At 41.8% G+C, this 13,384-nt stretch overlaps 1 protein-coding gene across 1 annotated transcript; it reads right to left on the bottom strand.

Annotated features, from left to right (window-relative positions):
* Nucleotides 1–2,803: 2,803 nt before the first annotated feature.
* HJV (hemojuvelin BMP co-receptor) lies at nt 2,804–4,999 on the bottom strand. The gene is made up of 3 exons (XM_061186069.1): nt 4,903–4,999; nt 3,928–4,490; nt 2,804–3,427 (listed from the first exon to the last, which is right to left on the bottom strand). The coding sequence occupies exons 1-3, from the start codon at nt 4,997–4,999 to the stop codon at nt 2,804–2,806; spliced, it is 1,284 nt and encodes a 427-aa protein (XP_061042052.1).
* Nucleotides 5,000–13,384: the final 8,385 nt, after the last annotated feature.

Here is a 13,384-nt window from a genome sequence, read left to right as displayed (position 1 = left end):
TGTTATCATTTCTCTTGTATCAATATTTAGAAGTGGAATGTTTAGATTGTACGGTAAGTATATGCTTTTAAAGAAACTGCCAAACCATTTTACAAAGTAGTTGTACTATTTTACATTCCCACCAGTAGTATGTGAGAGCTTCACAATTTGTCAACACTTGATATGGTCAATCTTTTAAATTTTAGCCATTCTGGTGGGTGTGTAGTGTTTTCTTATTGTTTTTTTAAAATTTGATTTGCATTTCCATAATGAGTAATGATGTTGAGCATCTTTTCATGTGCTTATTTTGAGCTACCCATTTTTAAATACTCCGTTGGTAATAGGGTTAACCTAAGTTTGGGCAAAGGAGGCAGTGTTGCATGACAGATGCCGTAAGAGAATCTCACTCACCAATTGGCTATGAAATTCTTCTTAACTTACTTGAAATTCCCACACCTGGGGGACAAAGTTACGTACTCTTTTGAGTTAAGAGAACCAATATAAGGAGCAGTTCCTAAAAAAGATGTTTTGAGTTAAAATGCCTAAGTTATCTGTAAGTGAAGACAGCAATGGATATGTTTCCTCCAATTTTCTTCCATTAGAACAGATTGTTTTCTAGCTTAGCTAAAGGTCATGTAGGGACTTCCCTGGCGGTCCAGTGGTTAAGACTCCACGCTTCCACTGCAGGGGGCGTGGGTGCCATCCCTGGTCAGGGAACTAAGACCCCACATGCCTCGCAGCATGGCCAAAAAAAAAAAGAAAAAAATTATAGAGACTGTGCTTTGCGGGAATGGCAGAGTGGCTATGGTCCTTAGGGAAGGTGGAGAGACCGGAATAGAGGATGAAGAATTGCAAAAGAAATTTGAAATGGCAGCCCAGATAGGACCCCCTGTCTGATAAGCAATGGCTGGTGTGTATATGTATCCTGGGGGAGTTTGGTCAGGTGGGTGAGACTGAGAGAAGAGGGAGGAGACAGGGTGAATACACAATTATGTTAGGGAGGGCAGGCCCTAGATAATGGAGTGCCTAAAGGGGAGACTGAGACCAGAAGCAGGGGGACAACACTGAATGTTAATGTTATCTCCTTCATAGTTTTGTTCAGAACAGAACTGTTACTTTAGAACATCCTGAACTAGAACAGCTTCTATTTTCAGTCTTTTCTTCTACAAACTAGATTCCTTCAATTTTGGGCCTTTCCCGCCCTTTTCCAGCTCTCCCTTTTGGGTTTCATGTGATAGAAGAAGAGAAATTTTTTGTGGTGGCAGCCACTGCCTGCAGCTCCCCTTCCCTGCCAAGCTCCACAACCAGAATCTTTAATGGCTGTTTCCTTGACAGCATAGTTTTGTGGTTTAGAGTTAGTTAGGTCTCTGGAGCCAAATTGCCTGGGTTCAGTCTCTGGCTCTACCATTTATTAGCTGTATTACTGTGGGCAAGTTGCTTAATCTTCCTGTACCTCAGTTTCCTTGTATAAAAATAGAGATAAGAATACTACCTTCCTTAGAGAGTTGTGAGGGTTAAATGAATTAATAATTTTAAAGTGTTTAGGGAACCATTGGCGGTCCAGTGGTTAAGACTTGGCGCTTTCACTGCCATGGGCCCAGGTCCGATCACTGGTTGGGGAACTAAGCCATGCCGTATGGCCAAAAAAAAAAAAAAAGTGTTTAGAACATTACCTGGCAAGTTTTAAGCTCTCAATAAATGTTAGCTGTTAATTGAATTTAAACTCTTTGGCCCCACTTTCAAGGCACTTCATAATCTGGCCTCTGTCCATCTACCCTTCTATCCCATTACTTCTTGTCTACTTCATTTGAGTTTTGCTGATTTCCTCACTGAATCATGGATCTATGTATAACTCCAGATGGTGTCCGTTGCCTGGAAGGTCCTTAATTCAAATCCTACCCAATCTTCAAAGATCACTTCAAATCCCATCTCCTCTACTACCTCTTATTATATCTTGAGTTCTCATCACCCATCTTCCCATTTGGATTCATAGTACCATAGAATTTAGTGAATAATTACACGCTCATCACTCCTTCATGTGAATCAGCTTTGTCTCCCTAATAGCCTGTAAACTTTCTGAGGGCAGAAACAATATCTGATACTTCTGAGCCCTCTTTCAGTGGAGTGAACACATTGTCTTTATGCCATCTTAAGCATCTGTAAAGAGATTCAACATAGGCAATAAATGTGAAGAATTCATAACTTTAATAACAGATTAGTTAGGGGTGGGGATGATAGCTTCTTTCCTATTTGTGCTATTCTCCAAAGACAGAGATTCCCTTCACCAGAAATCCAGACAACCCCCACTTCATCTCTGAACCAAGAAAGCAGAACACATCTTACCCACATATACTGATCAAATAGACTCTTCTCCCTATCATTTCCTCCTCTTTCCACCTTCCAATAGAAAATATCATTAGATTTTGAGTTTCTGATGGGTGATGATCATCTCTTCCTCTTTCAGTTCTTCTCTATTAAAAGTCTCAACCCTTAAATTTTCTACTGATGGTCAGGACCCCATAACCTCTAAGCTTGTAGGGGTGATCTCAGGAGTAGACGGACTGGAACAATTTGCTTACTATAAACAAGACTGGGAAAATTAGTGAAGAGCCCCTACTGAGGTCTGGAATGCAGAAACCTTGCCCAGAATCCTCACTCTGTGATCATTTCAGCCCTGGACTGCAGCCTCTCTCACTCTGGATAAATGTCATTGTTTCATGTGTCTCTTAGTCCCCACTGTTTCCTTCTGTGATTCTTTATGTTCTTCCTTGCCAATCTCTATCCACAAATCACTTCTAAACCAGTCATGAGATTGCTGGCCTAGTTATTGAATGCAAAGCCACAGAACAAAGACCCCAGAAAGGAGTGGGGCTAGGAGGGTGGCTGAGGAAAGAGGAACACCAGCATCCGAGGGGAAGAGGTGCAGTTTTTCCAAGTCTGGCAGGAAGGCTCGGGCATCCTCCAGAGCTGCCTGAGCTGCCACAGTAAAGTTGGGGTCACCAGAGATTAAAACATCAAAGACACAGGAATGGAAGTAAGCGTCTTCAACTGGCAGCCCTTCCTTGCACAGCTGTCTGGCAGTATCAATGGTTATAGCTCCCCGACGACTGCGCTCTGAGCGTGAGAGTCGCTGACTTGGAGGGCATCCCCCAACACAGAGCTGCAGGTCCTGCTCAGCTGAGAAGGCCCTGGCCACATCCTCTGCTACTTTGATGGAGAAGGAGAGCTGCCCAGCTGTCTGCCGAATGATTATAGTTGTGCCAATGTAGGCAGCTCGGATCTCCACATGGCTCCCAGGGTTAGCAGTTCGAATGGATAAACTTGAGCCCCCAGGTCGGTCACCTCCATTGATAGAACCATCTTCAAAGGCTGCGGGAAGATTGTCCACCTCAGCCTGGTAGACCTTCTGATCAATGCATTCCTGCATGTTCTTAAATATAATGGTGAGCTGTGAGGGCAAGAGGGAAAACAGTTTATTTTGGGCTCAGTGCATCCTACCCGCTTCCACCAGTCAGGCCTCATTACATAGTCAGGGATCTGATCCCAGCAGAGATGAAAGCCTTATCATGGTTCTCACTCCTTGATCCCTTCTTTATGTTCCAATATTGCTTTATCCCTGCTCAACCCCTCTCTTTCTTATTTGGTCTCAACCTCGGAAACTCCCACAGGAGAAGGAACAGTTTCCTTTCTGTAACTCCTCAACCCAGGGCTCCTCAACTTTCCTCTTTCCAAATTTCTCTTCAGTGTTTTCTGCATTGGCGTGAAATTCCCACTGAGGGAAAGTGATTTACAGGAGCGAGTGTTTGGTAGGAGGGAGTGATTCAAGATGTGAGAGTGGTTGAGGAGGAAAGGGAATAGGGAGCATTGCTGAGAAATAGTGGGAATGGCATGGGAGTGGTACCCTGAGGTGACCATGGGACGATCTGGAGGAGCAATTGAGTCCCTGACCTTCCGGGTGGTGGTGGCGTTGGCCCCCGATGCCACGGGGGAGCTGGTGGCCTGGACAAAAAGGAAGTCATTATCCAGCAAGGGCCAAGCTCCTTGGACACGGCACGTGTGAAAGTGGTGATGGAAGCTGCGCACGTGAGGGTCCCCGAAGGAGGCGCAATGCAAGAAGCCTGGGGGCTGACCGTTCAGCCGGAAAAACCGGCCTTCATAGTCACAGGGGTCCGGGGCTGGGGGACCAGAGGAGCGCACCGGGCCTGCGCCTGGAAGGGCTGGGCCCCGGGGTGGGGGAGGGGCCGTGGGGCCCTGGCGGGAGCAGTTGTGCTGGATCATCAGGTCTTCGATGCCGTGCACAGCAGAATGGAAGGCGAGGTCCCCGCGGCAGGTGCGGGCCGTGCGCCGAGTGCAGAGCGCGTAGGAGCGGAGGGCTCGGCAGAGGCCGCTGGAGCCCACCCCTCCACCCCGGCCTCCTCCTCGAAGGGCTCCTGGTGAACCCCCACCTCTAAGGCTCAGAGTGGAAGATACATACTCAGCATTGCAGCGGAGGATCTTGCACTGAGAATGAGCTGAGGACGGAAGGGAGAGAGGATTGTGAGATGGTCCCCAGATCCCCGCTCAACCATAACTCTCCCAAACCTCATCAGGGGATTCCAGCCGGTCCTAAAACCCAACTGAGAGCCTTCCACAGTCCCCAGTGCGCAGCCGCGAGCCCCCAGCCCCCAGCTTTCTAGTCTTGTCCTCTTTCAATCTTGCTAAACATGTGTAAGCCCTGCTAGATCTATTCTCCCTGTGGATCAAGGGCTTTCCCAGTGCCCTTCCCCAAGTTGAATGGAGAATAAAATATGCCTATCTGAGAGTGGGCGAGTGACTGGAATTCCTCAGCACCCATCTCTTCTCACTCACCCAAGCTCACATGCCCACCCCTACATAGCAGCCTACCCCCTAGATTCCCCAAACCCTTATCTAACCCTTCCTTACCATGTCCACAGAGGAGCAGCAGGAGAGTGAGAATGCTTAGAGTTGGGGGACTGCCATGGGGGGACCAGGGACTAGGGGACTGGCCTGGATCCCCCATACCTATCCAGCCAGGTCCCCCCAGGTTCCGGTTCTTTCCAGCTGGTGACCCTCCTACCTAGTGAATTTTGACCGGACGTCCTGTAAGGGACTGAAAAAAGAAATTTGGCTGGGCATGGGGAAAGAGAAGAGTTGAAGATTGTTCAGAATCGTGTGAAGAGAATCTCGGGAGATCAAGAAAAAGATGAGCAGACTGGAGTTTGGGGAGAATGGGGCTCCCTGAACTAAAAGCGAGGCTGTTAAGGCTCTGTGCCCTGCTCTTGTGGCCACTTTCAGGTCCCTTATGCAATACCCCTAGGTGGGGGTGGAAGAAAGGTTGAGTGAACTCAGGGGGGCAGAGTCCACTGTATTGCCCCATTCTGAGCTACCAACCAGCAGAAATGTCAAAAAAGGAGTGGATAGATCAGATCTCAATCATACCAGTGGGCTCTCCAACAGAATTAGGATCTGAAAATACTTCAGAAACATGCCTCTTATTTGCCCTTCCCTATCAGGAGGGGACAGCCTCCAGAGGTCATTCATTTATTTTCCTCCTTTGTGTCAGAATTTTCAGCGAGAAGGAGTAAGGGTGGTATAAACCATCCCTGTTCTCTAGAACGTCAGTATTCAAATGAAAAGGGAACCAGTCTCTTTCATCTACTCTAGAGAGCTAAAATTATAATCCTCTCTCAGGGGATAATGGGATGCAAGCCAAGCATGCAAATCAATATTTGTTTGTAAGTCAACATTTCTTCTTGTATTTTTCCAAACCTCACTGAAGAACCACTCTTTCCATTAACCTTACCTTGCAAGTTTAGAAGTTCTCAATCTTTTGATGAGAACAGGGCTTGGGGAGGGGCTAACTCTCTTTTGCCAAACTACCCTCTCCTGGGATAAGGATACGATTGAGGGAGAGTCATGCAGGAGGAGGAATAGGATGATGGGACTAGAGTCATGGGGAGAAATCATTTACAACAAGGAGTAACTCCCACCCTTGAAAGCCCAATGTGAAGGGCACTGCTAAGTAGGAGCAGGATAGAAGGGTATCAGTGACTAATCATCTCAGGCTAAATTTGGCCTTGGTGAGAAAACCACAGAATAGGAAATGTGGGACACATATTAAAGAAGGAGACTTCATCAGAAGTCTTGAGGTAACAAGATAAGGAGAGAGCTAAGACTCTCAGAGGAGAGACGGAGGTTTAAATTTCTAATGGCCAGAGGCCAGAAAGAAATAAGACAGAAGGAGAAATGGAGATTGGGGCACCTTGGTATGGGAGAGATCCTAGCTTTTGGACCAGAGACATCCAAGTAGATGTCGTAATTTTATGAAATTCTAACTTCAATTCTAACTCCAAAAGCTTATTAAAGGAATTGCAGTTTCATTTTGACTTACTGTTTCCAGAGGTCAAACATTAGTCTGATATCCAATTCTCCAGCCATGACTGTCTACTGTCAGTCAGCTCCAGCCAGGGGATCCCCCGTCTCTTTCTCCATGTCTCCCCTAGGTCCCCAGACCGGCTGCAATCTCACTGAGGTCAGGGAACCAGAGAAGGTCTGGTGTGGGGGGAAGGGGGAGTATATGGCTGGCTGGAGTACTGGACAGCTGAGCAGGGGAGGGAGGTGGCTACTGAGTTGACTGTTTTAAAAATAGCTAAGTCCAAAATTCCAGGAGCATTGGTGGGGGTAGGGTGTTGGAGTGGGGGGAGTGGGGAGGGTAGGAGGATTAGAAACAATATGGAGTATAGGGTGCCAAGTGCGGGGGGGAGGACAGAAATATGACAAGCAAGTCAGATATCCAGTTCGAGCTTATATGATTCTAGTCACTGCCTACTGCAGGCAGCCCTTCAGCATTGTCAATAATGAGCTCCTGGCCTTTAAAAATTATAGTGGATAACTGTATATGTTTCATTCACCACCCTCATCCCTGCTGTATTGAATATTGCATTTAGTTTTGACAGAACATATCTAGGAGGTAGCTGACTTTAAATAAGGTGCATAGCAGAGGTAGTTCACAGCCCCTCCCCCATTTTTGTAGAGATTTCAGAAGGACTAAAAAAGCCAGCTGTCTAAAGAAGAAATCTGAGCTCTGAGTTGTTTAGCATGAGGGTTTGTTTCAGTCTACCAGCTCAGATCCTTGCAGCTGTCTATCCCCCTACCTCCTCCATTTTCACTCCCTTGTTTATGTAGCAATTCCTCTTCCCAAGTATACACACAAATGTATAAGCTCCTGAGTTTCTGGGGAGGAAGCTAGCAAAGGCAAAGAGAAGAAGAAGGAATGGGGATGGAATTTTTTGAAGGTTAGTAACCCACAGGGAAGAAGAACTTGGAGAGATAAACTGAGAGAAAAAGAGATTCAGAAAGATACTTTTGTGAAGTAGCATAATCTAGTGACCTTTTAAGATATTGCAACCAAGGAATTTAGCCATGTCGTATTTTTGCAGCCATAGGCACCAGGGATCATCATCTCTTAGTACTCGCCAAGTGAAATTAACAGAAGGACTGATTCCAAATACTGTCACTAAAGCATCTTAAGTTGCTCTACATTTAATTCAGAATTTAGAAGTCCACAGAGTACTCTTCTCTTTTTTATACATATAGATCTGAAAAATTTTCTCTCCACCACATAAAGCCATATCACAAGGGCTTTTATTATAAAAATGTAAAATGACCCCAACCAAACTATCCAAATGATTTTAAAACACAATAATTTGACTATGACATCCCCAGTGGGATATACTCTAAGGACAAAAAGAAGTGCAAAGACATTTTAGGTAGTCATATTGTTGGTAGTAGTGTTGGTATTGTTATTCTGAAAGTATTGTGGGTGTACTGTGGGATAAAACAAATGAGTAATAATGTTAGTGTCTTTGTGAACCAGGATTTTTGATGTAGAATAAAGAGATACAGATTTATGATTGATGAAATTAAGTAAAAACTCTATATTCTGAATTTAAATTGGAAGTATAACTCATAGTTATACTTTTATATATGGTATATACTCATAGTTATACAGAGCTCATGGTGTATTTTATCCTAAAACATATCCTAACTTTATCCTGAAAAGGCCTAGAAACAATAACCCAGTAGCAATGAACACCCCTGGTGTCCAATCTGAGCTATCTCAATACCATTTCACACTAAAAGGAACTCCTTGGAGAAATCGCTAATTTCAGGTATGGGGCAGGAATTGTCCAGGATAAGCAAGGAAGTTTTCAAGAACTGTTAGAATTCTGTCAAAAGGACTCAGAAGCAACTCGAACAGTTCCCACTGGCCAAAGATGGGATAATTTGAGTGTCAAAATGGATACTATATGCAATGGATCTAAACATATCAGGTATGTTTAAATCTATGAGTTTACAATGATTCTTAAACATGCAAACTCATTGGTCATTGTTGGAGAATGCTAGGGGAACAACTAATTCATTATGTTGAAACTGGAAAGCATTAAGCATTTATCCTATTTTTTCTGTGGGAACACAAGATGAGGGGAAATTTTCTATTTATAGAGTTTTCCAGCAAATGAATGAAGAAGGAATGGCATTTTACAATATCAGCATTACAATATCAGCATTTTGTAACTCCTAATGAATTAATGTATCTAGGCAATGATCAACGATAGCTGTTATCCATCACAAAAGGAGAGACAAACACGTCCTTCTGATCATAGGTGGAGTACACAATTCCACCTATGAAGTAGTCCTGCAAAAAAAAAAAACCACCCCTTCGGTCTGAGTCTGATCAACCGGTAGTCAGCTTACTACTTATTTAGAAGGAATGCAGGAGACATAAAATGATACCTCAGAGGTGCAAATCCAGACATGGGCATACTCTTCAGAACAAATGACCTGGATTCTTCAACAAATAAATTGGGAAAAAAAAAAAAGACGAAGATGGAGAGGAAACCTATAGCCTAAAAGAGAATTAAGAGACATCAACCAGTTGCAGAGTATGGACTTACAATATAGAGTATGGACTTACAATAGAATACAATAAATTCAAATTCAAGAAATTTCTAATTTAATTAGAAATTTCTAATTCAAGAAAAAAAATTATGAGATATTTGGGGAAACTTGAATGTTGATGAACACTTACTGGATACTTAATGATTTATAAGGAATTATTATTAAAGTTGTTGATGTGATACATTTTTTAAAAAGTGCTTATCTTTTAGCGATACATCTTGAAATATTTGCAGGTGAAAAGATATGATAGCTGGGGTTTGCTTCCAAATAATCCAAGATGGGGGAGAAGTGGGTGGGGGTAAAATAAGATTGAAACATGAAGTGATCATTGTTAAAACTGGGCGATGGATACACAGGGATTTGTTATACTAGTCCCTTTCTTTTTGTAAATGTTTGAAATTTTCCATAATAAAATTTTAAAGTCAGAAGTCATCTGTGGGCCCTTTGAGATTGTTAGAGAATTTTTACCAACATCCTTGTCAAAGTCCATTGACCAAAGACCACTGGTAACAAACCTGAAGTCAAAAAATTGGGTTTCTTGCTGCAGCAAGGAAGAGAATGCTGCAGTGGGACTATGGGATCAGTTCAGTAAGGGGAAGTTAGGAGGAGCCTCTTGTAGAGACTGGGCTGCTGTTGGATGATTCTCAACTAGAGTTTAGAATAGTAAGGGCCAATTCTGGACTGAATATTGTCAAGAAGCAGGGGCATTTCAATGGTTGGGTATCTAAATTTTTATCTAGGAGGTGGAAGGATTAAAGAGGAATTGGAGCTAAAATTGGTTAAAACAACAACAAAAAGTAGCAAATATGCATGTTAAGAGGGAATGTTTGCACATTTTTGTAATTGCAGAGTGGTCTTGTCTCTGTTTTATTCCAAACAAAGTTGCAGTGTGGGTCCAGTTAAGCTGAGAGATAATAATTGCCAACCTTGACTTCTATACTCAGCTAAAATATTATTCCATAATTAAAAATAAGTAAAACGTTTCAAACAAATTGAAACCTGAAGGAACTTACCACTAATATATCCTTGTCAAAAGAACTGTTAAAAAAAAAAAAGAACTGTTAAAAAGATTTACTACAGAAAGGATGATTTGAGCAAAGAGGATGGATTAGATGGGAGAAGAACTGGTAAACAAAGAAATGTGTGGCTAAATCTAAACAAATAATTACTGCATTTAAAAAACGACTGCTTCTGGCAGTAAAAAAACACAATAGTAACACATAAAACAGGAGGGGAATTGTAATTAAAGCTGTCATATTGTTTGTCAAGATTTATTGGATTTATGCTTTAATTAATTAATTATTTTAATTAATTAATATTTAAGTATGTATTGTAAGGGTAGGTACCAAAATAATAGGAAAAAATAGTGTGTTATTTCTGAACCAAGAGGAGAAAAATGGGAATTAAAATAACAAAATAAGACTAAAACTTGATTAATTCAAAAGAAGATAAGAAAGAAGGAGGAAAAAAAGTATAAATCAAAACACCATAATAATATCATAATCCAAATTTTAAAATCAGGTAATTCTCACTGATCTGTAGAAAATGATTTTGGAAGTGGGGGAAGAGTGGAAGCAGGGTCAGCCATTCAGAACTATGACTGTGGCCATGGAAACAATGAGAAGTGGTCAGTCTTAGGATATATTTTGCAGGTAAAGCTATAGGACTTGCTGATGCTCAGATATTGTTCTTGAGACTAATTTTTACTACTTTTGACAATGTCTATTTTTAAAGGTAGATCATTTCTCTCATGATTCTGTTCCTCATAAAGCTTTAAACTAGTCTATTTTCTCTAATTCCATGGCTTTTGATAGGAAAAGTTTCCCTTCTCTCCTAGAAGATGGTCACTAACTCATTGTTGCCCCAGGATGATTTGGAGCATGGTTCAGGTCCTTTAGATCTTTCCCATCCCATTTCCAGACCTGTCTCCTTTACCCCTTTGGAGTCATTTATATTGTAGTTGTAAGTTACTACATGTTCATTCAGTGTTAGGAAGCTGTAAAGAAGCTGCAACAGGAAAAGTAGCGGAATGAGCTGGATAACAGCTACTAATTTGTATACTCTTTGTGCTAGGACAAAAAACATCCCAGCTGTGGCTGAGGGTAGTGCTACCTTTGAAAGCATAGACAAGGTTAAATGATAGGAGAAACACGGCAGAGTATTATGTTGGTTTTACAATAGGGGAGTAGTCTTAGAAATGGGTAGGGAGAATTGTCATGCGACACAGTGAAGCAGATCGACCTGGACAAGGGTGATCATGATAATAAAAGTAGTTTAAATAATAGCATTGCTGAATATCTGCTGGTGCCAGATGCTATGCTGAGTGATCTGCATGATAATACTTCTAATCCTTACAACAACCCTGAAAGGTAGATTTTATCCCCATTTTACAGATACGGAAGCTGAAGTTCAAAGGACCATCTTGCCCAAGGTTTACCTAATTCAAGCCCAGATTTACCTGACTCAGGAGCCAATACTCTTTGCATTATAATGTCTTTTATAGGTTCAAAGGTGGCTGAGTTTAAAGGATGAAAAGGAAAACGGAAAAGATACAGATTTAGACAGGGATGTGAGAGACAGTATTGGCAGAACAGAAAGAACAATCCCTAGATCTTCAAATTAGAATGCTGGCTAGGAGAATGGGCCTATCATTAGTAAGTAATAAAAATAGAGACAGGCTGGCATCCAGCTTTTATATAGCTAAGGAGTTCAACAAAATTGGTGTTTTGACTCATTTAAACTATGTTACTAAACCCCTAACTTATAGCAGTATGCTAAAAAAACAAAAAAAGAAGATAATCATTTGATAGCCTCTTTATTTTGTGTCAAATGAAAAAAAAAAAAAACCAAGGAAACAAGATACTTTTTCAAATTCATTTCAGATAAAGCCAGTGATGGTTATGGTGTTCAGTTGTTATGGGTATAAGGGCCTACTTGAGAAATTCACCTTGTAATAAAAGTTTGCGGGACTTCCCTGGCGGCGCAGTGGTTGAGAATCTGCCTGTCAGTGCGAGGGGACAAGGGTTTGATCCCTGGTGCGAGAGGGTCCCACGTGCCACGGAGCAGCTGGGCCCGTGTGCCACAACTACTGAGCCCGCGTGCTGCAACAACTAAAGCCCGCGGCCCTAGATCCGATGCTCCACAACAAGAGAAGCCACCGCAATGAGAAGCCCGTGCACCGCAACGAGGAGTAGCCCCCACTCACCACAACTAGAGAAAGCCCGCGTGCAGCAACGAAGACCCAACGCAGCCAAAACAAAACAAAAGATATGTTTGCCTCTTTTGGCAGCTTGATGTGTTTCCTTTTAAGAAGCAATGGGAATTACATAACTCATTTTCTTTTTCTTTTTTACTGTTCATAAATCCAGAGGTAAATATAATGCTCAATTATAGTATTTATATTAGCTCAGGTTTTTGCTCTATAGTTTGTCTTTTCTAAAGCTTTTGAATCTTCTATTTTTATGTTAGCTGTTTGTTGTATTTGGTTACAAGTGAGGTGTTTATTTTTAACACCTCACTTCAAATCTCTTTTGGGAAAAAGGTTCGAATAAAAGTAAATCAAATATTTTTGGAAGTGTGAGTTTAAATTAAATAAAAAAGCATTCATTTTTTCATAGCTTGGAATTTTGCCATTTTACTCATTCGGAGCTATTATATAAACACGTATTCTTTGTGCCACCTTTACCCACACATTTGATGTTTTTATCAATTCCTGCAAAGGTGAAGAAAGCGGTGCTTGCATTTCCCTGTATGAAGGTGAGAGTTCCAAAAATAAAATGTTTCTAAAATCTAAGACTGCCAACGCAGTAAAAGCTAAGTTTCCTCTTGTTTAACTGATTAGGAGGTTGGCCGTGTGAGATTACTTGAGATTGAGAGTTTATAAATTAATGGTTCTTAACTTTTTGGGTCACAAACTCCTTTTGAAAATCTAATGAGAGATATGGGCCCTGTCCTCAGAAGAATGCTCAAGTACGAGTACTTGACATTTCAACCACAATTTCTCGGGGATATATATGCCTCTTACTAGAAGGCTAGAATAGATAAGACGTGACTCCTCTTTACTGTGATAGCGCAGATTCCTAGTCACCACCTAGCCAGGGAGCCTTTACTGTGGATAGCAGTAAGAGCAAGGTAGACACTTGCTAAATCAACCCTGAGTAAGTCAGTCAATCCGTAGCTCAAAGCAATAATAGAATCATAGGCAAACAGATTCTGCTCTTCCTGCTCCAAGAGTATTTTGCATTCTCTTTGAAGCAATTCTATTATGGTCATCAAGTAGTTCTAAAAAATACCTAAGTTGCTGAAGAATATCCCCTACAGTATATGCCCTCATAGATTTTGTTTTGTTTATCTGGGTTTATATTAATTTCTATCTTGAGGTCTTATAGAGGGGAGAACTCTCTATTAACTATTTGGGTAGAAAATTCTGTCAGGTTGCCATAAA

Source organism: Eubalaena glacialis, chromosome 3 (genome assembly GCF_028564815.1).
Source record: "Eubalaena glacialis isolate mEubGla1 chromosome 3, mEubGla1.1.hap2.+ XY, whole genome shotgun sequence".
Taxonomy (NCBI): Eukaryota; Metazoa; Chordata; class Mammalia; order Artiodactyla; family Balaenidae; genus Eubalaena; species Eubalaena glacialis.
This window is presented reverse-complemented; position numbering and strand designations above follow the sequence as displayed.

Coding starts and splice junctions, on each gene's coding strand:
- HJV (XM_061186069.1), bottom strand. CDS start 4,999: ATGGGGGATCCAGGCCAGTCCCCTAGTCCCTGGTCCCCCCATGGCAGT. Junction 4,491..4,902: donor GCTGCTCCTCTGTGGACATG/GTAAGGAAGGGT, acceptor TTCCGTCCTCAG/CTCATTCTCAGTGCAAGATC. Junction 3,428..3,927: donor ACGCCACCACCACCCGGAAG/GTCAGGGACTCA, acceptor TTGCCCTCACAG/CTCACCATTATATTTAAGAA.